The 24,503-nt window shown below is 41.5% G+C and overlaps 2 protein-coding genes across 2 annotated transcripts; both read right to left on the minus strand.

Annotated features, from left to right (window-relative positions):
* Positions 1-1,236: 1,236 nt before the first annotated feature.
* LOC100674976 (olfactory receptor 11H6-like) lies at positions 1,237-2,402 on the minus strand. Its single transcript, XM_064291900.1, has one exon. The coding sequence runs from the start codon at positions 2,362-2,364 to the stop codon at positions 1,411-1,413; it is 954 nt and encodes a 317-aa protein (XP_064147970.1). The 5' UTR covers positions 2,365-2,402; the 3' UTR covers positions 1,237-1,410.
* An 18,431-nt stretch (positions 2,403-20,833) lies between these two features.
* LOC135232520 (olfactory receptor 11H6-like) lies at positions 20,834-21,734 on the minus strand. The gene has a single exon (XM_064291901.1). The coding sequence runs from the start codon at positions 21,710-21,712 to the stop codon at positions 20,834-20,836; it is 879 nt and encodes a 292-aa protein (XP_064147971.1). The 5' UTR covers positions 21,713-21,734.
* Positions 21,735-24,503: the final 2,769 nt, after the last annotated feature.

Here is a 24,503-nt window from a genome sequence, read left to right on the forward strand (position 1 = left end):
GTCTTCTTTACTAGAATGTAAGCTTCACAAAGGCAGAGACTTGGTCATATCAGTAAATGTTTGTTGAATTAATGAAATGCATCAATCTCAGATGCCAACAGACCAATTTGTTTTTGACTAAATAGACCAAATCACCTGGAGCTGCTATCAAAATCTTCTGAACCTGCCATTTTCCTCTGTCGGTGTATTAGAATCACACTGGTTTTTTTTCCCTCTGCTTTTTATCAATTCTGGGCTATCTGTTCAACCTAAGCATCCTTCTTTTGAAACTAACCCCAAAATGTAACGCCACTGCAAGCTAATCTTTAAAAATGTAATCCTATTCCAAGTATCTTAACTATCTGTCACAAACAGGGAAAGGTAAGAAGAATGTAATCTACTGCTTATTTTGTAAATGGAAGTCTTGAAAGTTGAATCGGGGGAAAAATTTTTAAAAGGAGCTTCTACTGTTGTAAATGTTTTAATCAAAGTATTCGCTGCAGCTTCTTTCCTTTTCCCTGCTAAGAACAGAACTAATATAAGATTTTTATGTCTCGGCCTGTATCACACACTTATTTAACATAGTGTCTCTAAAAGACCAGTCTGTGGACTGGTGCTGGTTCAGGTGCATCAGAATCACCTGGTTGCTTTAAAATTATGATTTTAGGGTTCACCTAAGGATTCTGTTTTAGGAGACTTGAAGAAAGTCTCAAGAATCTGTTCTTTTAAAAATTTTCTCTGGTAATTATGAAACACGCTTGGGAGCTAGTGCTTTAGATCATTATTAATCACTTGGGTGCCAACTAAATAAAAATTTTAGCTCAGTTATGATTTATTGAGTGGCATTAATTTCCTTTTATCTGAGCCTCAATGGTGTGAATGCTTTATTCCCCTGCTTGGAGTAGAGTAGAGACACTAGGCTGGAAAAAAACAAGCCTAAGAATGGAATATGCACTTATCAGAGGTAAAAACAAAACAAAACAAAAACATGAGGTCAGGGACTAGGTAAATATTCACACAGAGAAAGGGAGCCCTGGTGGCGTAGTTGTTCAGAGCTTGGCTGCTAATCAAAAAGTCAGCAGCTCAAGTCCCCCAGCCACTTCTTGGAAACTCTATGGGGCAGTTCTACTCTGTCCTATAGGGTTGCTATGAGTTGGAACTGACTTGACGGCACCTAACAACAGCAATAAAAGCAGAAGAAATTATTGGAGAAAGGCCTAAAGTCCAGATATCCAGGTGATTTAATTCAAATTACCAGCTACCAAGTCCTAATTTGCAGGCAAAATCTGATTTAATTGGGATGCAGCTATTCATTCCTTGACTAGGCAGCAATTAATGAATTTGGGTCTGGGTCTATAGGTGCAAATGAAGAGAAGCTTACCTTTCACTTGGGAATAGAAATAGAGGAAAAATAGTCTGATCCTGGTACACTCATTTGTTCCATTCACTCTGACCAATTTTCACATACATCTGAATTTTTCTCAAGCCAGCCTTCATGTCCTTGTTCCGGAGACTGTAGATCAGAGGGTTTACCAGTGGGGTCACAGATGAGTAGATCAAGGTTACAATCTTCTGTACTCCAGCTGGATTTCCCGAGTTTGGGCTGATGTACATCATCATCACAGTCCCATAAAAGAGAGACACCACAACTAGGTGGGAACCACAGGTGGAGAAAGCCTTACTCCTGCCCGCTGCTGAAGAGACCCGTAACACTGCTCTGAGAACCAGGGTGTATGACCCAATGATGAAGAAGAAGGTGATAAAGATAATAAGAGAACTCAGTATAGAACAGGAAAGCTCAATTCCAGGGGCAGGGATGCAGGACAGGGCCAGAAGGGGACCAGGGTCACAGACAAAGTGGTCAATGGTATTGGAGCCACAAAAAGGGAGTTGTGTGATGAAATAGATAGGGACTGGGTAGCAGAGGAAGGCTGTCACCCAGCAGATGGCCACCAAGTTCATGCAGAGATGATTGGTCATGATGGTTGGATAGTGGAGAGGCCTGCAGATGGCTAGGTACCGATCAAAAGCCATGAGGGGCAGTAAGAAGGTTTCAGTGATGCCCATGGAGAAGAAGAAGTAGAACTGGAGGAAGCAGGCAGTGAAAGAGAGGGTTTTAGCCTCAGATAGGAAGTTACCTAACATATTGGGAACAGTAGTATTGATGTAACAGATCTCCAGGAAGGAGAAGTTGGCCAGCAGAATGTACATGGGGGTGTGGAGCCTTTGATCCAGCGTCACTGCACAGATGATGGCCCCATTGCCCATCAGTGTCAGGATGTAGGTCACAGAAAACAGTATGAAGAGCAGGACCTGGATCTTTCTGGAGCAGGGGAAACTCAGGAGTATGAATTCAGTCACTGTGTTCACTCTTGACAAATTCATGGCTTCCTAAGGGGTGAAAAGCAAAAGAGTGACAAAGACTCGGACAACCTTATTACTTAATTCTCAGGGGTATTTCTTTATATCTTTCTTTTTTTTTTTTTTTTAGAAATTCCTAAGTTCTTCAGGTTATGTTATTTTACTACATAGCTAATAATATTACTCTACTGTTAAAGACTGTTGAACTCTGAGAGTGCTTGATATGATCTGACACTTAGAATCCTTGAACTCTTATTCCTCTTTCAGAATTTTCTCAAAGTAAAGGATAGGATCCTGTGCAATAAGCATCTTGGAGAAAATTAATAACAGTAGTTACAAACATATGTAAGGAAATACGAAAATCATGTATAGAATAAGATATGAAACACCTAATTTCAATTACTTGGATGTCTGGAATCAGAAACATAAACACTATGCATAAGAGAAGGAGAAGAGGGAGAATGGTAATGAAGAAAGTTTTTATGAAATTCACTTTCATTCTGCATCAGAGTTAGAGTTATACTATTATTGGTTTTAAGGTGATCTTATATCCCATTCAAAACAATGTCAAATGTGCTGTCCTTTCTTTAGTGTTCATCAAGCCTGTTAATGCAGGAAATCTTTGAACATCCAAAAACCAGTTGCAGTTGAGTTGGTTCTGACAGATGGCAGCCCCATGTGTTGCAGAGTAGTACAGCTCCACAGGGTTTTCATGGCTGTGATCTTTTGGAAGCAGATCGCCAGGACTTTCTTCCAAGACAGCCACCTTTCAACTAGTAGGTGAGAGCTTAACAATTTGCACCACCCAGGGACACTTTTTGAACACCTAGGCATCTACATGATGGTTTTCTATTTGATTCTGTATTTCACCAGCTAAATTAAAATATCACTCTTAAGCCTTGATCTAAGTTAAATTCTCCTTACAGGTAAAAACAAAACAAACAAACAAAAAAAAAAAGTGAGGAATAGATGTGGTATCTAATTTTAAAATTTTTGCTACAGGTGTCAAAATTTCTAGAAAGCTCCTACTCATCTGATTTAGAGATGGATGCAAAGGATTACAAGTCTCAAGCATACACAAGCAGAGACCCCTGGGACAAATGACAGGGTCCTAAACTGTCTCTCCAGATAAGGATTCCCTCCGTTGCCCTCATCACATTATGGGTGTGGGAAGGTGGATTGGTTTTGAGAAGTGGAGGCAAAGCTGGGAAGTCATTGTAATTTTGGAGTATAAAAAAATCTTCATGAAAGCTTCCTTCTCAGACTTCAACTTTGTCTAGAACATTATCTGACTTTCGTTGTGAGAGGGACAAAACAAGGTCATCAAAATCTCCTGAGATTCTGTAGCCAATAGTTTGGCCTTATTTTACTTTCTGGATCCCCTAAATGGGTCTAAATGATCCCAAGTGACATGATTGAGTAATATTTGTTTAGGAAAATATAAGCCCAGAATACAGCTCCAGACACTTTTACTCGTTTTTTTATATTCTAGCTAAGAATATTTATTAATGTATTAGTTATAAAATGTGTTACTGTCCACATCACATAATGCCATACCTTTAAGGATGATCTTGATTATTGCAATTGGAGACACTATGGGATGGGAGAGGTACAGAACTTTTCAAGGCAAACTTCACTGTAAGGCTCCTCTTCAGTCCATCGATAGATTGTCTCTGGTGTGGCAAAGCTGTGAGTGTGTCTTCTGTAGCAGGAAATCAAAGTACCCAGGAAACTAAAAAAAAAAAAAAAATGAGCAAAGAATAAGAAAAGCAAGAAGACATATTTGGTAACTAATGTGTATGAGCATTCTGATGGCTTCACAAAGCAAGTGGAAATGTATTTCACCAATTTGGAATGCTCAATCAGCTCATTGCTCTCCCGTCTTTCAGTGGCTATCATCTGTTCTTAGGCAGAGCCACGCATGCCAGACGGGGAGAAATGAAAATTATTACAGCCCTGCTCCTCATCATCCCTTTCCCAAACCTTTCCAGATGACACTTTGCCAATGTCTCTGTTCCCCTGAAGAATTAGTTCTGATTGGTTAATAAAGACAGCTTTTACATGCTATTGAAGTTTCTTCCTCACCCTCATCTCTCCTGAGTTTCCCCAGCCCTCTTAGTTTTAAACATGAGTCTCCTTACATTCATTCATGCAGCCTGAGGATGCTGTTGTTTTTACAGTCACACAATAGAAGGCTAGCTAAACAGCAAGCCTAAGAGCTGTTGTATACTTGTATCTCTTCTGAACCCATCTCCACATAGAACTGGCAGGTCTGACTTGTAATCTTCTGTTTTTACTGCAACGAATGGCAGGCAGGATGGGAGGCATAGCATCCTTGGTAACCAGCAGCAAGAGAAGGGACTTACATTGCTGGACACTCAGTGTTGGTTTGTGGGGAAAGTGGCATATTTGCTGTACAACAAAGTCTTATCTATGTTACTCTGAAAGCCGTGTCTTATGCATCCTAAGGGATATAGTCTCCTAGGAATTCTAAAAGTGGGACTTTATGCAGGAAGATTGTCAGTCATACCCCAAAGGTTTTCTTCCCTCTGGAGCCCATTAATTGGCTCTTGGGACTCAGTATTTCCACTGATGATCACATCACTTCATGTTATTTTAGGGCAGATGTTTATTTTGGTTCTGTTGAGAAGTTGCTGTTTTGATGGTGCAAACACCAGCAACACTAGCTTATTTAGAACACTTGGTTATGTTGTTCTTCCTGTTCTCTTGCATTCGATTTTATTCATTTTTGAGTCTGTAAATTTTGGACTCTCTTATTCGTTAATACCAGAGTTGACACTAGAGTTATAATGTTCTTTCCTATTGACTCGCTCAACAGCTTGGGGGGGGGGGCTACTTCCTTTACTTTGGTGAAAGGCTTTCTCTTCCAGGTCATTTCTGTGCTTCTAGGCAAGAGAACTGAAGCAAGAGTAAAAAGAAAGCATAGCTCTGTCGTCAGGAATCTCAAGATGTAAACTGTAAGGGAAATTGGGGGTAGGATGGGAACTATTATAATCGTGTTCCAAATTACATGGCTTCCTCAAGAAAATGTGTGAAATCATAATCCTCTTGCCACTGCTGCTTAGTAGATAATTCTGCTTTGGCAGTGATATTGTGGAGCTTACAACATGTTTCCTGTGATTAGTTCTATCAGTGGAGCGAATTCCGTTAGGTTAACTCTAAGCTACCTGGAATAAAAACGCAAAAAAACAAACTTCTCTTTAAATAGAGTATGACTTTTCAGTGGTAAAAGTATTTTTTCTTCCATGACTGAATCCAGAGACTCTTGGAAAGTCCAAATCCCCCAAATACCTGCCTTATGTTCAATAGTCATGATGTTCAAAATGCCATTGTTGTAATTTCTTTGAGTTCAGATTAATGATGATGAAACACCAACAATTTACTTAATACTTACTATGTGCTTTGTGTTTATTATCTCATTAAATCCACAGAACACTATGGCATAAATGGAATATGTCTTGTTGCAATATAATATTTTATCAACTTTAGTTAATTTCTGCCCCGGTGGCTTTTGAAAAGAAAAGGAATGTGGGTGTGGTCTCATCCTGTGTTAATGTAGAGGTTGGAAATTCCTAAATGTGAATGCAGTGATTTCCAGTTCTCTCTGTGTATTAGAATCTCCTGAGGAACTTTTAAAAAATAGCCATGCCTAGGTCCCACACCAATTCTGAATCAATTGATTGAGAAGCACTGCTCAGGTGAAGGGAGATGTCAATGAAAACTCCCATGTGTGGTTGTGATTACTGTAACTGTCCCTGCATGGACTTGTAACATGAAACCTGTCTCCAAAATTGGAGGGCACCAGGAGACCAAAGAAAGAGGAGGGCATCTTCAAGGTGGCAGCAAGGGAGTTTATTAGGACAACTTACAGCAAGACCAAGCAGATCTCCAGGCCCCACAATGGGAGGGCAGAGGTTTTATAGTGGTGGTGAACAATAGTGGCTACACACCACGGATGCCTTAGACTTACCTAAGGCTGCCTCAACAAGAATCACATAAGAATAACTTAGCAAATGGGAGTGAACTCCTGGAAAGCATGAGGGAGGTCATGTGTGGCCTTGCAAAGCATGTGCCCCTTCAGGGCACCCCTTGATGTTGGCTGTTACAATCTGGCATGTTCCTCCTCATTTGCAAGGTCCCTTAGGGCTGGGAAAGGAGGTGTTACACTTTTGCAGTTAAGAACAGACAGCATTGTTGTAATTGGAGGCACAGACTACACCAGCAGTATAGACAAACACAGCAGATAAACCCTATATGCAGGAAAAGATCAAGACCCAACAAAAAACCTTGTCAGCCAGAGGGAAAAGAGGAAAACCAGGCTACCACAGCAGACCAGCCATCAGCTGTCTTCAAGGTCCCTATCTGTTATACTCCAATTAGTTAAAGAGACTTTAATACCCCCTACCATGTCTCCCACACCTGCCCAATCAGTTCCATTCAGGCGTTTTACACTCCAAGGCACTCCTTTGGTGATTGACAAGGGGTGTTGTCCACAGACTCAGCAGCTGTTTTTGTTGTGGACTACTGCGAAGCTGTGATCACACTCTAGGAAGACACTGACAGCCCCAAAAGGAAGAAAGCAGAGTAGGCCATACCTACAGTAGGAAAAACAAGGGTTTAGCAAGTACTAAGTGGGGTAAATCTTCCCCTTCAATTAAGATCACACTAGTGGCTCCCATTCAGGTGGTGAGAACAGCGGCTGATTTAGGTGTTTTTTTCCTGGCTGCTGGGTTTTTGTTAGTGTACCATATGTAGTCCCCTGAGGAGGTCACTTAAGGGGTTGTGAGTAAAGTCACCTGCCAGAAAAGAAGACCCATTTTTGATTTTCATGATATAGCCATCATTCCTTTCCATGTAAAGTGTGACTCTTGAGGTCCTATGCATAGTAGGAGTGTGGGCTCCCACATTAGGTTGATCAATACATCTGCCTCCAGGGGTTGAAGTAACCAATCCACCCTGGCGCCCATGACAGGTGCCAATAGATGGTTGCAGTTCCAAACACCAGGTCCTGAGGTGTCCAGAGGACCATGCAGTTTGTTCTGCTAAAAATCTTGGCGAATATACTTCTGGAGTCTCTGATGTCACTCATATTGTGGGAGGGTCGCTTGGGGCTACTTGTCTGGCATATGGGGTTAAAGCCTCAGTTATTGCCTAATTTGTCAACCTCAAAGCCCCAAACAGCACCTGGGTCCACCTAGCCAGGGAAGCCTTACCTACAAGTGTTTGTATTTGTTGTTTTAGGACACTGTTCTGCCTTTACACCAGGCCTGTGCCCGGGGGCTGTAGGGCAGGTGGTTCTTGGCTGTCCATTTGCACACATCGTGACTTGTAAAGTGTGTACCTTGGTCACTATCAATATTTTGTGGTATTCCGTACATAACGCTCAATTTTTTGTAATCCTTTTATTGTAGAAGCCTGGTTTGCTCATTTACACAGGACCCCTGTGTCAAGCTGGTAACAGTGTCCACACAAACAAGAGTGTATTTTGCTCCTTCACTGGGGGGTAGAAACCCTATATAATCTACCTGCCAGTCTGTCACTGGTTGTGCTCCCTTATGGATCTCCCCGGGATCCTCATGGGGCAGATGTCTTGGGCATTGACATGAGCTCATGGAGCAATTTTGTACAACAACCACTAAATCACTATACTTCACTGTTATACCTGTCTCTTCAGCTATTTTCCAAAAAACACAGTCACAATGTTATCCACTTTTCTGATGAATCTAGTGAGCACATTTCCCTTTGGGATGCACCATTCTAACTTGTGCTGTAGTGTCTGGTTCTTTGTTTCCCAGTGGGGAAAAAGGTGAATGGACTGCTGATCATATGATCCTTAAGAACTTTACCAATGCTTCTAGCCCCTGTACCTTTTGGGGATCCACGGCCCATCCTCTCCCCTCTAGGTGGATGATTAGGGTATCTAAACCCAAAACACAACCCAATGCTGTCGAGTCGATTCCGACTCATAGCGACCCTATAGGGTATCTGGACATTACTAAAAGAGGAAAACATCTAGACACTAATATAAGAGAAAAACATCAAAAGCAGTTAACATGACATCATAAATGTAATGAAACCAACAGGTAATAGTGGAAAAGGTAAGAGTCCGATCCTTAGCAACTATACCATAGCAAATGGTGGGACTATGTAGTTACCCTTGGGGTAGCTCCTGAACATCCACTGCTATCCTTTCTAGGTGAAGGCAAAGTGGTCTTGAGTGGGTAGGGCTAGAGAGATGCTAAAGAATGCATCGGCCAGGTCCAATGCAGCAAGATAGGAGCCCAGGTCTCTACTAAGTGTCTCCAACAAGGAAATTATGTTTGGAACTGAAGCATGTATAGGAGGGATCATATTGTTAAGTTCTTTATAGTCCATGGACATATGCCAGGACATAGCTGGTTTCTTCACAGGTAACACAGGGCTTTTAAAGCACTGTGGGCTGCCCGGAGGATTCCTGCCATTTTCAAATCCAAAATGGTTTCACTGATTTCCTCATGTCCTCTGGGCAACTTATATTGCCTCATGTCTACCACTCTTGGTGGTAGTGGCAGGGTCACTGGTTCCCATGCCATATTCTCCCTCAAGACAGCTTTTTCCAACCTCACCTGCAGTCCGAATTCTCTGACAGATGTTGTCAAAGTCAGTCCCATGAGGACATACACCCCTAGAATGTATTCTGGTATTGGGGATTATAAACTTGATGCAGTTGAGGGAGAGTATGTCCTAGTTGTAGGGTCAGGAGTACCTGACTTACACAAATGGATTTTTCACCCTGCCCATCAATTTTTAAGGGGGCCCTTGAAACCATTCAGGGTCTCCAAAGACAAGGGTATACTCTGCCCCTGTATCGAACAGAGGTAGAACATTCTGTTTGTTTGTTTTTGTCCAATGTACTGTGACATCTACGCAAAGCCTCAGGTTCCACTGCAGGGCCCTGATCTGCAGGTTACCTCAGTCCACCACTAGTTCTAGGTATTGATGGTATCCAGCCGGTTTCAAGGGGCCCTTCCTCATGGTGGGCAGTGCAACCCAGAGGTCAGTATAGTTGTTCTGGCTTCAGATTCTTCTAAAGGTTTTCCAAAATTGCATTCGATTTTTAATCTATCTTTTCCACTGCTGTCATGGTAGTCACTAAGTCCACCCACATCTGCTCTCAGATTACTTTCAAGGGACCCTTTAACAGTTGTCTTACAGGGTTTTCAGCCTTTCTTTTCTGTCTTCCCACGGTTCACAACCCCTTCTCTCCAGCCCTCTCTGTTTCAACCAAGTTGGCTATGGCTTGTCCCAGCTGGTAGACCATCTGGCCCACTAAGGGACTAACCATAGCCATCAGCGTGCTGTACCAGGAAGGTGGGGATGCCTGTAGGATATTTGGTTTCATTCCTGCAATAAAGAGTTCATTGTCAGAGGTGGAACCAAGGTGGCAGAATACACAGACACTTCTGGCGAGCCCTCTTTACAACAAAGACCTGAAAAAACAAGTGAAATGAGTATATTTATTACAAGCTAGGAGCCCTAAGAATCAAAGGCAAGCTTAAAAAATGAACTGAGGGGCAGGGGGAGGAGGAGACAGTTCAGAAGGGGAGAGGAGTTACCAGACTTGAATCGTGGGGAGCCCTCAGGCACCATTCCCAGGAGTGGTGGTGGCAGGCTGGTACTAGCATTCGGTCGCAGTTTCCTCAGGGAGAAGCAGCCACCCATACAGCCTACTCACACTTCCAGAACCAGAGAAGAACAGCGCTCTTGGCAAAAGCTAAGTACTTGCATATATATTCTACTCTGCCTGCCCGCTCCCAAGCTGGCTTCAGCAGCTGACTTTTCTGGGGCTGAGATAGGCCCTGTTGAGTATCTACAGCCATCCTCCTGACCTTGATAAGGAACAAATTTGCTATTAGGGGAAAAGATAAATTGCCAACTCCACTACCCGGGGTGCTCAGGACAGAAGCGGCTCCTGCCCAGGCATAAATGGTCCATGGACTTTGAGTGCCTTTCCCCTCTGCATGGACTTGTGTGCTCCTATTTCAGGAGAATAGGTCCTTGTTGGCAGACTCCCACTGTTACAGCTGTGTGGCGGAGAGGTGGGTGTTAGATGTTTGACATTGTTTTGCCTATTAATGGGGTCCTCACCTACCCACATCAGGGGTCTAAGGACTGATAGCTCTAATGAGGTCACCCAGCCACCTGCGACAGGGATCCAAGGATAACTACCTCCCAGTCCTTACAACCAAAAATATTTGGTGCCCATAGTCTGTCTGCAGAACCCACCCACCTGTATGCTCTAGGGAACAGGGACACACTTTCCTCAGAGGCACTTGGGGGATGATTCTCACCCCCCGCCTGTTCAGAGTGTGACCCCTTGCTGTAACCAGATACCGGTACCTACACCAATCACTGCTTGCCCCTCTAAGATGGTAGGACAGAGCCTGTACCACGCACATGATAATCAGGTACCTGGGCACCTCAGCTGAATTCATACAAGAAAGGTGAATGGACTCCTAGACAGTTATGCCTGATAACAGATCTAGCCTTCTCGGGACAGGACATCAGAGCTCCAAAGGCAAAAATAATGAAGCTAACTCAGTCAAGCAACCCATTTGGGCATATCAAAACAAAATAAAGCAAGATGTAAGACACAGTAAGCAAACATAAAATCAACTATTACAATAACTTATAGATGGCTTGGAGACAACAGTCGATATCAAGTCACATAAAGAAACAGATCATGATCACCTCAACAAGCTATCAAAACAAAGAATTAAGGGATCTTCTAGATGAAAGTGCATTCCTGGAATTACCAGAGGCAGAATACAAAAGATTAATATACAGAACCCCTCAAGATATCAGGAAGGAAATGAGGCAATACATGGAACAAGCCAAGGAACACACAGATAAAGCAATTGAAGAAATTAAAAAGGTTATTCAGGAACATAATGCAAAATTTAGTAAGCTGGAAAAATCCACAGACAGAGAGCAATGAGAAATTCAGAAGATTAACGATAAAATTACAGAAGTAGACAACTCAATAGAAAGTCAGAGAAGCAAATATGAGCAAGAGGAAGGCAGAATTTCTGAATTTGAAGATAGAGCACTTGGCACTAACATATTTGAAAACAAATCAGATAAAAGAATTTTAAAAAGTGTAGAAACCTTAAGAATACTGTGGGACTTCATCAAGAGAAATAACCTTTGAGTGATTGGAGTACCAGAACAGGGAGGGATAACAGAAAATACAGAGAGAATTGTTGAAGATTTGTCGGCAGAAAACTTCCATGATATTGTGAAAAATGAGAGGATATCTACCCAAGATGCTCATGAAACTCCACATAAGGCAGATGTTAAAAGAAAGTCACCAAGACATATTATAATCAAACTTGGGAAAACCAAAGATAAAGAGAGAATTTTAAGAGCATCTTGGGGTAAACGAAAAGTCACCTACAAAGGAGAGCCAATAGAATAAGCTCGGACTACTCGGCAGAAACCATGCAGGCAAGAAGGCAATGGGATGGCTTATATAAAAAATTGAAGGAAAAAAAAAACTGCCAGCCAAGAATCATATATCCAGCAAAACTGTCTCTGAAATATGAAGGTGAAATTCGGACATTTCCAGATAAACAGAAGTTTAGGGAATTTGTAAGAAACCAAACCAAAACTACGAGAAATACTAAAGGGAGTTCTTTGGTTAGAAAATCAATAATATCAGGTATCAACCCAAGACTAGAAGACTGGGCAGGGCAATCAGAAGTCAATCCACACAGGGAAATCAAAAAATAAACAAAGATTAAAAAAAAAAAGTTCAAAACAGAGTAACAGCAATGTTGTTATGTAAAAGAAGACAACATTAAAACAATAAAGAGGGACTAAGAAATGTAGTTATAGATCTTCCACATGGAGAGGAAGAAAAGGCGATACAAAGAAATAAGTTAGGTTTAAATTTAGAAAAATAGGGGTAAATAAGAAGGTAACCACAAAGGAGACAAACTATCCTACACATCAAAATAAAATACAAGAAAAAATACAGAGTCAGCAGTAATAAAATCAACAACAACGAATATGAGGAAAGGACAATATATAAAGATAATCTACTCAGCACATAAAATTAAGTGGGAAAAAGGAACTGCCAACAACACACAGAAAAAGACAACAAAATGATAGCACTAAATTCATACCTATCCATAATTACGCTGACTGTAAATGGACTAAATACACCAATAAAGAGACAGAGAGTGGCAGAATGGACTAAAAAACATGATATATGTATATGCTGCCTAGAAGGGAAACACACAAGCTGAAACTCAGACAATGGAAAAAAATATATCAGGCAAACAACAAACAAAAAAGAGCAGAAGTGGCAATATTAATTTCTGACAAAATAGACTTTAAAGTTAAATCCACCATAAAGGATACTGAAGGACACTATACAATGATTAAAGGGACAATATACCAAGAATATATAACCATATTAAATATTTATGCACCCAATGACAGGGCTGCAAGATACATAAAACAAACTCTACCAGCATTGAAATGTGAGATAGACAGCTCCACAATAATAGTAGGAGAATTCAACACACCACTTTCAGTGAAGGACACGACATCCAGAAAGAAGCTCAATAAAGACACGGAAGATCTAAATGCCACGATCAACCAACTTGACCTCAGAGACATATACAGACCACTCCACCCAACAGCAACCAAGTATACTTTCTTTTCTAGTGCACATGGAACATTCTCTAGAATAGAGCACATATTAGCTCACAAAACAAGCCTTAGCAGAACCTAAAACACTGAAATATTACAAAGCATCTTCTCTGACCATAAGGATGTAAAAGTGAAAATCAATAACAGAAAAAGCAAGGAAAAGATATCAAACACTCGGAAACTGAACAATACCCTGCTCAAAAAAGACTCAGTTATAGAAGACCTGAAAGATGGAATAAAGAAATTCAGAGAATCCAATGAGAATGAAAACACTTCCTATAAGAACCTTTGGGACACAGCTAAAGCAGTGCTCAGAGGTCAATTTATATCAATAAATGCACTTATACAAAAAGAAGAAAGGGCCAAAATCAAAGAATTGTCCCTACAACTTGAACAAACAGAAAGAGAGCAACAAAAGAAACCCTCAGGCACCAGAAGGAAACAAATAATAAAAATTAGAGCAGAACTAAATGAAATAGAAAGCAGAAAAACAACTGAAAGAATTAACAAGACCAAAAGCTGATTCTTTGAAAAAATTAACAAAATTGATAAACCACTGGCCAAACTGACAAAAGAAAAGCAGGAGAGGAAGCAAATAATACAAACAAGAAATGAAATGGGCAATATTATAATAGACCCATTTGAAATTAAAAGAGTCATATCAGATTACTATGAAAAAATTGCACTCTAACAAATTAGAAGTGTATGAATTCCTAGAAACACACTACCTACCTAAACTAACACAAACAGAGGTAGAACAATTAAATAGACTCATGATGAAAGAAGAGAATGAAAATTTAATCAAAAAATTTCCAACAAAAAAAAGCCCTGGCTCGAATAACTTCACTTCAGTGTTCTACCGAACTTTCACAGAAGAGTTAACACCACTACTACTAAAGGTATTTCGTTCTATGAAGCCATCATATCCCTGATCCAAAAACAAGGTAAGGATGCCACAAAAAAAGAAAATTACAGACCTATAGCCCTCGTGAACACAGATGCAAAAACTGTCAACAAAATTCTAGCCAATAGAATTCAACAACATATCAAAAAAGTAATTCACCATGACCAAGTGGGATTCATACCAGGTATGCAGGGATGCTTCAACATTAGAAAAACAACTAATGTAATCCATTGTATAGATAAAACAAAAGACAAGAATCTCAGGATTTTATCAATGATGCAGAAAAGGCATTTGAAATAGTTCAACACCCATTCATGATAAAAACTCTCAGCAAAATAGGAATTGAAGGAAAATTCCTCAGCAAAATAAAGGGCATTTATACAAAGCCAATAGCCAACATCATCCTAAATGGAGAGAGCCTGAAAGCATTCCCATTGAGATCAGGAACCAGACAAGGATGCCCTTTATCACCACTCTCATTCAACATTGTGGTGGAGGTGCTAGCCAGAGCAATTAGGCTATATAAGAAATAAAGGGCATCCAGATTGGCAAGGAAGAATTAAAATTACCTCTATTTGCAGATGACATGATCTTATACACAGAAAACCCAAAGGAATACTCAGGAAAACTACTGAAACTAACAGAAGAATTCAGTAGAGTATCAGCATACAAGATAAACATACAAAAATCAGTTGAATTCCTCTACACCAACAAAAAGAATATTGAAGAGGAAATCACCAAATCAATACCATTTACAGTAGCCCCCAAGAAGATAAAACACTTAGAAATAAATCTTACCAGAGATGTAAAAGACTTATACAAAGAAAACTACAAAACACTTTTGCAAGAAACCAAAAGAGACCTACATAAGCGGAAAAACATACCTTGCTGTTGGATAGGAAGACTTAACATTATAAATATGTCTATTCTACCAAAATCAATCTATAGATTTAATACAATTCTGATGCAAATTCCAATGACATTTTTTAATGAGATGGAGAAACAAATCACCAACTTCATATGGAAGGGAAAGAGGCCCCGGATAATAAAGCGTTACTGAAAAGGAAGAACAAACTGGGAGGCCTTACTTTACCTGATTTTAGAACCTATTATACTGCCACAGTAGTCAAAACAGCCTGGTACTGGTATAACAACAGACACATAGACCAAGGGAACAGAAGTGAAAATCCAGACATAAATCCATCCACATATGAGCAGTTGATATTTGACAAAGGCCCCAAAACAGTTCAATGGGGAAAAGACAGTCTTTTTAACAAATGGTGCTGGCATAACTGGATATCCACCTGCAAAAAAATGAAACAAGACCCTTAACTCACTCCATGCACAAAAATGAGCTCAAAATGGATCAAAGACCTAAATATAAAATCTAAAATGATAAAGATCTTGGAAGAAAAAACAGGGACAATGTTGGGAGCCCTAATCCATGGCATAAACAGTATACAAAAGATTACTAACAATGCAGAAGAAAAACTAGATAACTGGGAGCTCCTAAGAATCAAACACCTATGCTCATCCAAAGACTTCACTGAAAGAGTAATAAGATTTCCTGCAAACTGGGAAAAAGTTTTTAGCTATGACATTTCCAATCAGCTCTTGCTCTCTAAAATCTACAGGATACTGCAAAAACTCAACTACAAAAAGGCAAATAACCCAATTAAAAAATGTGGAAAAGATATGAACAGACACTTCACCAAAGAAGACATTTACGGAGATAACAGATACATGAGGAAATGTTCACAATCATTAGCCATTACAAAAATGCAAATCAAAACTACAATGAGATTTCATTTCACTCCAACAGGCTGGCATTAATCCAAAAAACACAAAACAATAAATGTTGGAGAAGCTGTGGAGAGACTGGAACACTTATACACTTCTGGTGGGAATGTAAAAAGGTACAACTACTTTGGAAGTCGATTTGGTACTTCCTTAAAAACCTGGAAATAGAACTAGCATAGGATCCAACGATCCAGCTCCTTGGAATATATCCTAGAGAAATAAGAGCCTTTAGACAAACACATATTTGCACACCCCTATTCATTGCAGCACTGTTTATAATAGCAAAAAGATGAAAGCAACCAAGGTGCCCACCAATGGTTGAATGGATGAATAAATAAAGGCATATTCACACAATGGAATACTATGCATCAGTAAAGAACAGTGACAAATCTGTGAAACATTTCATAACATGGAAGAATATGGAAGGCATTATGCTGAGTGAAATTAGTCAGTTGGAAAAGGACAAACATTGTGTAAGACCACTATTTTAAGAACTTGAGAAATAGTTTAAACAGAGAAGAAAATATTCTTTGATGATTACAAGAAGGTGGAAGGAGGGAGGGTGGGAGAGGCGTATTCCCTAATTAGATAGTAGGTAAGAACTACTTTAGGTGATGGGATTGACAACACACAACACAGGCGAGGCCAGCACAACTGAATTAAACCAAAAGCAAAGAAGTTTCCTGAATAAACTGAATGCTTCGTAGCATTCTTAGTTTGGGGACCACGTTTTCGGGGGACATCTAAGTCAATTGGCATAATCAAATCTACTAAGAAAACATTCTGCATCCACCTTGGAGAGTGGGAGAGTGGCGTCTGGGGTCTTAAATGCTAGCAAGCGGCCATCTAAGATGCATCAATTGGTCTCAACCCACCTGGATCAAAGGAGAATGAAGAATACCAAGGACACAATGTAATTACAAGCCCAAGAGACAGAAAGAGCCACATAAACCAGAGACTACATCAGCCTGAGACCAGAAGAACTAGATGGTGCCTGGCTACAACCGATGACTTCCCTGACAGGGAACACAAAAGAGAACCCCTGAGGGAGCAGGAGAGCAGTGGAATGGAGGCCCAAAATTCTCATAAAAAGACCAGACTTAATGGTCTGACTGAGACTAGAAGGACCCCAGTGGTCATGTCCCCCAGACCGTTTGTTGGCCCAGGACAGGAACTGTTCCCAAAGCCAACTCTTCAGACAGGGATTGGACTGGACAATGGGTTGGAGAGGGATGCTGGTGAGGAGTGAGCTTCTTGGATCAGGTGGACACTTGAGACTATGTCTGCATCTCCTGTATAGAGGGGCGATGAGAGGGTAGAAAGGGTTAGAAGCTGGTGAAATGGACGTGAAAAGGGAGAGTGAAGGGAGGGAGCGGGCTGTCTCATTAGAGGGAGAGCAATTGGGAGTATGTAGCAAGGTCTACGTAAATTTTTCTGTGAGAGACTGACATGATTTATAAACTTTCACTTAAAGCACAATAAAAATGTAAAAAAACAAATCATCTATGAGAGACCAAACGATCAACAGTTACCCTAAAGCAAAGATGAGAAGGTAAGGGTCCTAGGAAGCTAGATTAATGGAAACAGAATGACCAGAATGGAAATAATGAAAATGTTGACACATTGTGAAAAATGTAATCAATGTCACTGAACAATATGTATAAACCCAAAATAAAAAACCAAACCCGTTGTCATGCAGTCAATTCTGACTCATAGTGACCCTATAGGGCACCGTAGAACTGTCCCCTAGGTTTTCCAAGGAGCAGCTGGTCGATTCAAACTGCTGACCTTCAGTTAGCAGTCAAGCTCTTTAACCACTGCATCACCAGGGCTCCGGAAACAATAGGTACAGAAACTGTTAAATGGGAACATAATTTGTTGTGTAAATGTTTGCCAAAAACACAATTAAATATTATTAAATAAAAAAAAAAAAGAGTTCATTGCCTGGTCCCCGGAAGTGGTCAGCATAAACGGTGTGGAGCATACCTAGCTCCCATATTAGTTGCTGTAACCCTTCTATGGAAGACCACATCCCAACCTAATGGGAAGATCCCCCACATTTGCCACACTTTTTATAACTCAAGATGATCCAATCAGTGACGGCATGTGTGCCCTCTGTATTCTTTGCTGCATGTAAACACAGCTGTAGGGTGGGATGGGTGGTTTTACTACTCATTTTTTCTACTATGGCTCTATTGGAATAGACATTACTTCCCAAGTATCCCACAGATGTAATAACCAAGGTTCAGTGGTTTCCTTTCCTTCCTGCACTGTCATAGAACTGATGGGCAGAATTTCTTGTCTAGAGTCATCCAGCTCTTGGGGAGCTTTCATTTTATGGGTTGAGTAGCCATTCCCAGAGGGGCCACTCTGCAAAGCTAAGCTCCTGCTCTAATATTATCTCCACATCGGAGAGTTTCTAGACTCACTCTTTGAAAGATTCTACATGTTCTCATCTCAGTCACCTTTCCACAACACTCTCCCTAATCTTTACCTTTGGCACTTCCCTTCCCCTCATCTTTACAAACCTGCAGGAGAGAGTTTCTATTTGCTCATCCTGTTCACAGACACAGCTGCTAAATATATCAGTCATGGCCACATACAACTACTCCACATCCCTTTCTAACTGTAACTCTTCCTGCAAAACTCTTACATGTGCTTCAGCAGCCAGCTGAATGGCCCAGCACAGTGGCCACCCTAAAGCTGCTACTGCTTTCCTAACTTCCTTTCAAAATTACAGAGGCACGCATCTTCCCACAACCATGCAATGCTTCTTGGCATTTTTGGTGTGTTCCTATACTCACATGGCATTCCATATGCATCAAGCATATGGGCCAAACCTCCCTACACACAGGTTGCTGGCCAACCAGGGATTTCCTCAGCTGAGGCCTCACTCCCACTTGCCATTTTCTCAGTCTCCTGGGTGACTCATCAATTGTCCCAGTATGAATTTGTAATGTGAAATTTGCCCCCAAAAATGGAAGGTACCAAGAGACCAAATAAAGAGGCAGATGACTCCAGGGTGGCAGCAAAGGAGTTTATTAGGGAGCCTTACACATGAGATGGTTTCTGGGTAGCAGCAGATCCAAGTAGAACTCCATGCCCCACAGTGGGAGGGCAGAGATTTTAAAGTGGTGGTGAATAACATTGGCTACATGCCAGGGATGTCTCTTGTCATGGTTTGAATTAAGTCCCCCCAAAAATCTGTGTATCAGTTTGGTTAGGCCATGTGTGGTTGTCCTCCCTTTTGTGATTGTAATTTAAAGTTTGGGTGGGATTGTAACACCACCCTTACTCAGGTCACCTCCCTGATACAAGGTAAAGAGAGCTTCCCTGGGGTGTGGCTTCATCACCTTTTATCTCTCAAGAGTTAAAAGGAAAGGGAAGCAAGGAGAGAGCTGGGAACCTCGTACCACCAGGAAAACAGCACCAGGAGCAGAGGAGTCCTTTGGACCTGGGGGTCCCTGCACCAGGGGAAGATTGAGGCCAAGGATCTTCCTCCAGAACGGACAGAGAGACAGAGCCTTCCCCTGAAGCTGATGCCCTGAATTTGGACTTTTAGCCTACATTACTGTGAGGAAATAAATTTCTCTTCTTTAAAGCCATCCACTTGTGGTATTTCTGCTATACAGCACTAGATAACTAAGACATCTCTAGACTTACATAAGGCAGCCTCAACTATAATTACATAGGAATGACTTAGCAAGCAGAAATGAACTAGCAGAAAGCATGAGGGCAGTCATGTTCGACCTCACAAAACCTGTTTCCCCTCACTAACCTTTTCAGATAATCCGTTGTAGATCAGTGCTTCTCAAAGTGCATAAGAACCCCTAGAAGATTTCCTCAAAGCACAGATTCAATTTCAATAGATCTGGGATGGGGCCCTGAAACTCTGGCTTCTAAAAAGCCCTCCTCCCCACACCCCAGTGATGCCCAGCAGATGATGCAAAGACCACACTTTCAATTGTAACGGTTGTATAATATATGTTTTTAAATGTGCAGGAGAGGAAACATGGGATGTTGAGAATGTAAATCAGTTTACAGAGCAGTGGGGAAGGATATAATAAAAAAAAGTGGAGAAAGTAAGTATATTGCGTTCTTTTGAACAGTTTAGTAACTAAAAAAAGGAGATTAATGGTAAATATCTCCTTAATAAGAATAGCCTAGGGAAGAACCTTTTTTAGACAGAGGAAAGTGATGTGTATTTTGATACCGAAGGAAAGAACTAATAAAAGATTGATGATGTAAGAGGGATAAAATGTATAACTGATTAGTAAAATTACTAGAACAGATAGAAAGGATGAGGAGTTTAGGTGGAAATATTCACACTAAAAAGAAGGAGACGGAATATGAACACAAGAAAAGATACAGGAGGAGGAGGAGGAGGAATTGGTGTTGTCTATATGGGCTGTCTTTATGTTTTTTCAGTGGTAAGAGTGATGGGTTTTAGGTAGCAAGATTGATGGAGGATATGCCAACGTTAAAAAATGTGCAATATTGCTCAAGTGCAGACAAAATAAAGGTAAACAGAGTTAAGAAATCAAGGAATTATGAGGCCAGGATTGGGTGAGTTATTTAATAGAATCTTGATATCTTCCATATATTGTTTATTGATTACAAGTAGGTCAAATCACAGAACTTGTGAGGAGAGGCCTAGGGAATTTAAAGAGTCATAATTTACAGCTGGAATCCCTGAGTGGTGCAAACGATTAAGTACTCAGCTACAAACCAGAAGGTTCGAATCTACCCAGAGTCACCTTGGAAGGAAGTCCTGGTGATCTACTCCAAAAGATCACAACCATCAAAAACCCTACAGAGTACAGCTCTGCTCTGACACCCATGGGCTCATCATGAGTCTGAAACAACTCAAAAGCAACTGGTTTGGTTATTTCACAGTCTGCCTACCTCCACATGTTCCCATCACTTACTGGATTCTCAAGTCTTCACTGGCAGGAGGTTTATAGTTAGAAGTCATGTGGGAATGACTCACTAACATCACAAACCATTTTCAGGAGCCTCCTAACACTTTCTTCAAGGCATCCTTCACCTCTTTATTCCGGAGGCTGTAAATCATGGGGTTGAAAATGGGGTCGAAACTGAGTAGAAAAAAGTAGTGAACTTCTGCATGCCCTCTCCTTGTCCTGACCCAGGGCTCACATAGGTTATCTTGACAGATCCACAGAACAGAAACACCACAGCCAGCTGGGAGGAGCAGGTGGAGAAGGCCTTCTTTTGGCCAGCAGCTGAGGGCACCTGCATCACATCCCTGAGCACCAGCGTGTATGAGCCAATAATGTAGAAAAAGGTGGCAAAGATGAGAAGGGAACTCATGGCGCCACATATGAGAGCAGTCCTTGGGATTGGGACACAGGCTGAAGCCAGGTCTAGCAGAGGACCCAGGTCACACAGAAAGTCATCAATAACATTTGAGCCACAAAATGGCAGTTGAGTAACAAGTATCACTGGGATCAGGAACCAGAGGAAACCATACACCCAGCAAAAGATGACCAGGCTGCCACAGAATTTATTAGTCATGACTGTGAGGTAGTACAGGAGGTGGCAGATTGCCAGGAATGGGTCATAGGCCATGACAGAGAGAAATAAGCATTCAGTTGTGCCCAGTGAGAAGAAGAAGTACAACTGTAGGAGGCACTGACTGAAGGAGATGGTTTTGGTCTTGGAGAAGAAGTTGACCAGCATGTTGGGCACATCAGAGTTGACATAGCAGATCTCCAGGAAGGAGAAGTTGCCCAGCAGGATGTACATGAGTGTATGGAGCCGGTGATCCCAGGGCACTGCACACACAATGGCCATGTTTCCAAAGAGAGTCAGGATGTACATCACAAAGAATATGGAAAAGAGGAATTGCTGTATTTCCCAGCGGCAACGGAAGCCCAAGAGGATGAACTCAGTCACAGTGTGAGACAAATTTTTGGCTTCTGAGGTCATTTCCTTTTCTCGTGTGAGGATTGCAACAGAAATTACATACTATACAGGGAATAAACTTTTTTCAAAAAGCTTTACTAATATTTATTATATTGATTTACAGTGGTTTATATATAGTATGGGAAACCCTGGTGGCATAGTGGTTAAGAGGTACGGCTGTTAACCAAAAGATCAGCAGTTCAAATCCACCAGGTACTCCTTGGAAACTCTACCAGGCAGTTCTACTCTGTCCTATAGGGTCGCTATGAGTCGGAATCAACTGGACTGCAACAGGTTTGGTGTTTGGTAATATGAGCACAATTTTCTCTGGATAAAGGCAATTAGCAAGCACAGGTGGCTACTCCAAATACCAGGTGAATATAGGATGAACTATTTGTGATAAATGGTGCCCTCGCCACCTCTTACTTTAGGACTAGTTATAGTTTATCTTGAGAACATGTAGGACATGAGTTGCATCTGCTTGGCTATATAAAGGTCAGATTTCTGTCTTTACGATCTCTTTAGAGAATTGCCTGTGTAAAAATCGTGCTATGGCAGCGTCAGACCTCCTCATCTAACTTCACAAGAGGAAAGGGATAGAATCATTATCAGTATCAACAGTCCAAGGCTGATTTCTATGAGGTAGAGGTCAGAAATAATTCCTCTCTCTGACTTTTATACCAATTCTGACACCAACTAACCCTTCCAGGACTCTCTAATTCTCTTCTGGGTCTGATAATTTGTTGCAGTGGCCACACAGAACTCACAGACAATACTGACCATTATGGGGCTTATCAGGGAAGTAACAGGCTACAATTCAGGATCAGGAATGAGGTAGGATACAGTTTTTCCATCAGGACAGCTTCTCAGCTGTGCCACAGGCAGGCTGCATCCTGACCCTTGGTGTCTCAGCCTTTGGCCCTGGGGCCCTTGGGTCTCTTGGGCTGGCCTGGCCTCTGCCCTGCTTGGGAAGGAGTAACCAAGCTCTTTAGATCCACTGGTAAGTGTCCAGAAGCACCCTAATTCACCAGGCAGCCTCAGTCCAAAGGTACTCAGCTCTCTAGCTCTATGGCTTGGCCAGCCTAGCTCCGACTACAAGTGCCCAGAGGGACCACACTCTGCCAGGAAGCCTCCTCCACGAAGGTGCTCAGCTTTCTTGCTTTGTAGGTCGGCATACTCTCTGTAACAACCTTGCTCCCCAGGCCAGGAAGCCCATTGAGCCATCTCATGCCAGTCTCCTGGTTCTACTGCTTCTGTTTCTCTACCACCGTTTCTCACCATCCTATAGCTCTCTCTCTCTATCCCTTGGGTCTAGGAGGTTCTTAGCACAGGAAACCCAGGTACAAAGGACATGATCTATTCCTGTCTCCTCTTAGTGGTAGTATGGTCCCCCCCTCCGCTCTGGGACCAGCCATCTTTTATGCCTACTGGAAGGCAAAACTAACCAATTTTCTCATCAGAGTTCCATACAGCTTATTTGCATGTTCCCACAAGCATGCCGTGCACCTTATTTACATTATTGTCAGGTTGTCCAATCTCCTTGGCGGGCCGTAAAGATCTTATTTGCATAGTCTCACCCAATCATTCGGTGGGAGTTACAAGACCATGCTAGAAAGGCCATATAAAAGCGATCCACCACACCACAGGCACCCTGTAGCTTTTCTAGCCACAGTTCTTTCATACTTGGAGGATAACTTCTCCTCCCAATTGTTTTACCAGTCCAAAACAGTCATTAGCAATTAGTCCTTCAGTAGGTCAAAAAGTCCCCGGGATGAGGTTACTTAGGTATCAGACATTCTAGACTGCTACAGGTATTCATTTGACCTAGTCAGGTTCTCCAAAGTCATCTCAGCTTCACCCTTTCTGGTGTCTGATAAAATTTAAGTGACAGAATATTATCCCCTTGCTCTGAGCCTCATGAAGTATCAATCAGCATAACAAATCCTTTACGGGACTTTACATTCACTCACTCTACTCCAATCCAACAATGCTTTCCCCTTAGTCCACTCTTTCACAGTTATTGCTTCTACGATTACTGTTTGTACAATCATAATTAACCCTGTTAACAATAAATACTCACAACTGAATCGTATAATTCTATTAGCATCTTCCCCAACCCTCTCTTCCCCAGACTCGTCAGGAAAGGAAGAATCTATTCAGTGTGGGTCCTCCCTTGTCCCCCTCGTTTTGAGTGTAAGCATACCCACAAAAGCGTGTAAGCCAGCCAATTCATGCCTTTATCTCCCCCCATTTTCAATAGCAAATGTTTAAATTGCCCATCCCTCTCAAACCACTACTCTGAGGAGACAAGCATATTCCTTGGTCTGAAAAATCTTCTGTCCTGGTTGGAACACTGAGCATCTGCACCCATAAGAAAAGTCCAGTCCAGAGAAAACCATTGAATTGCAGCAGTTTACACCAACCTATCGTGTCAACAGATATCATCCATAGGCTTGGGTGTCCCTGCACCTCCTTGTACTTTTGACCACCCTGCCCTTTCTCTCTCTTATCCCTGGCTTCCGTGGGCTAGGTCAACAGGTTCCAATGGAACATGTCCAAACTCAACCCATCTCTTCATTGCTGCATCTCCCCTACTCCCACTAATCTCATGGCTCCAGGTGGTCAACTCAAGTAAGCACGCTAGGCTGTCTACTAACCAGCTTCCTTAACTTCCATTGTGGAAGAAGGTTCTTCTGATGGACACTGACTTTTCCTGTTTTGATGCATTCAAGGGCAAACTCCTAGCCTGAAATTCAAAAGGCAAAACAGTCTTTTTTTTTTTTTTTTTTTCTGCAGGTTCTTCCTTTTAAATGCA

The sequence above is a fragment of the Loxodonta africana genome, chromosome 10 (assembly GCF_030014295.1).
Source record: "Loxodonta africana isolate mLoxAfr1 chromosome 10, mLoxAfr1.hap2, whole genome shotgun sequence".
NCBI lineage: Eukaryota > Metazoa > Chordata > Mammalia > Proboscidea > Elephantidae > Loxodonta > Loxodonta africana.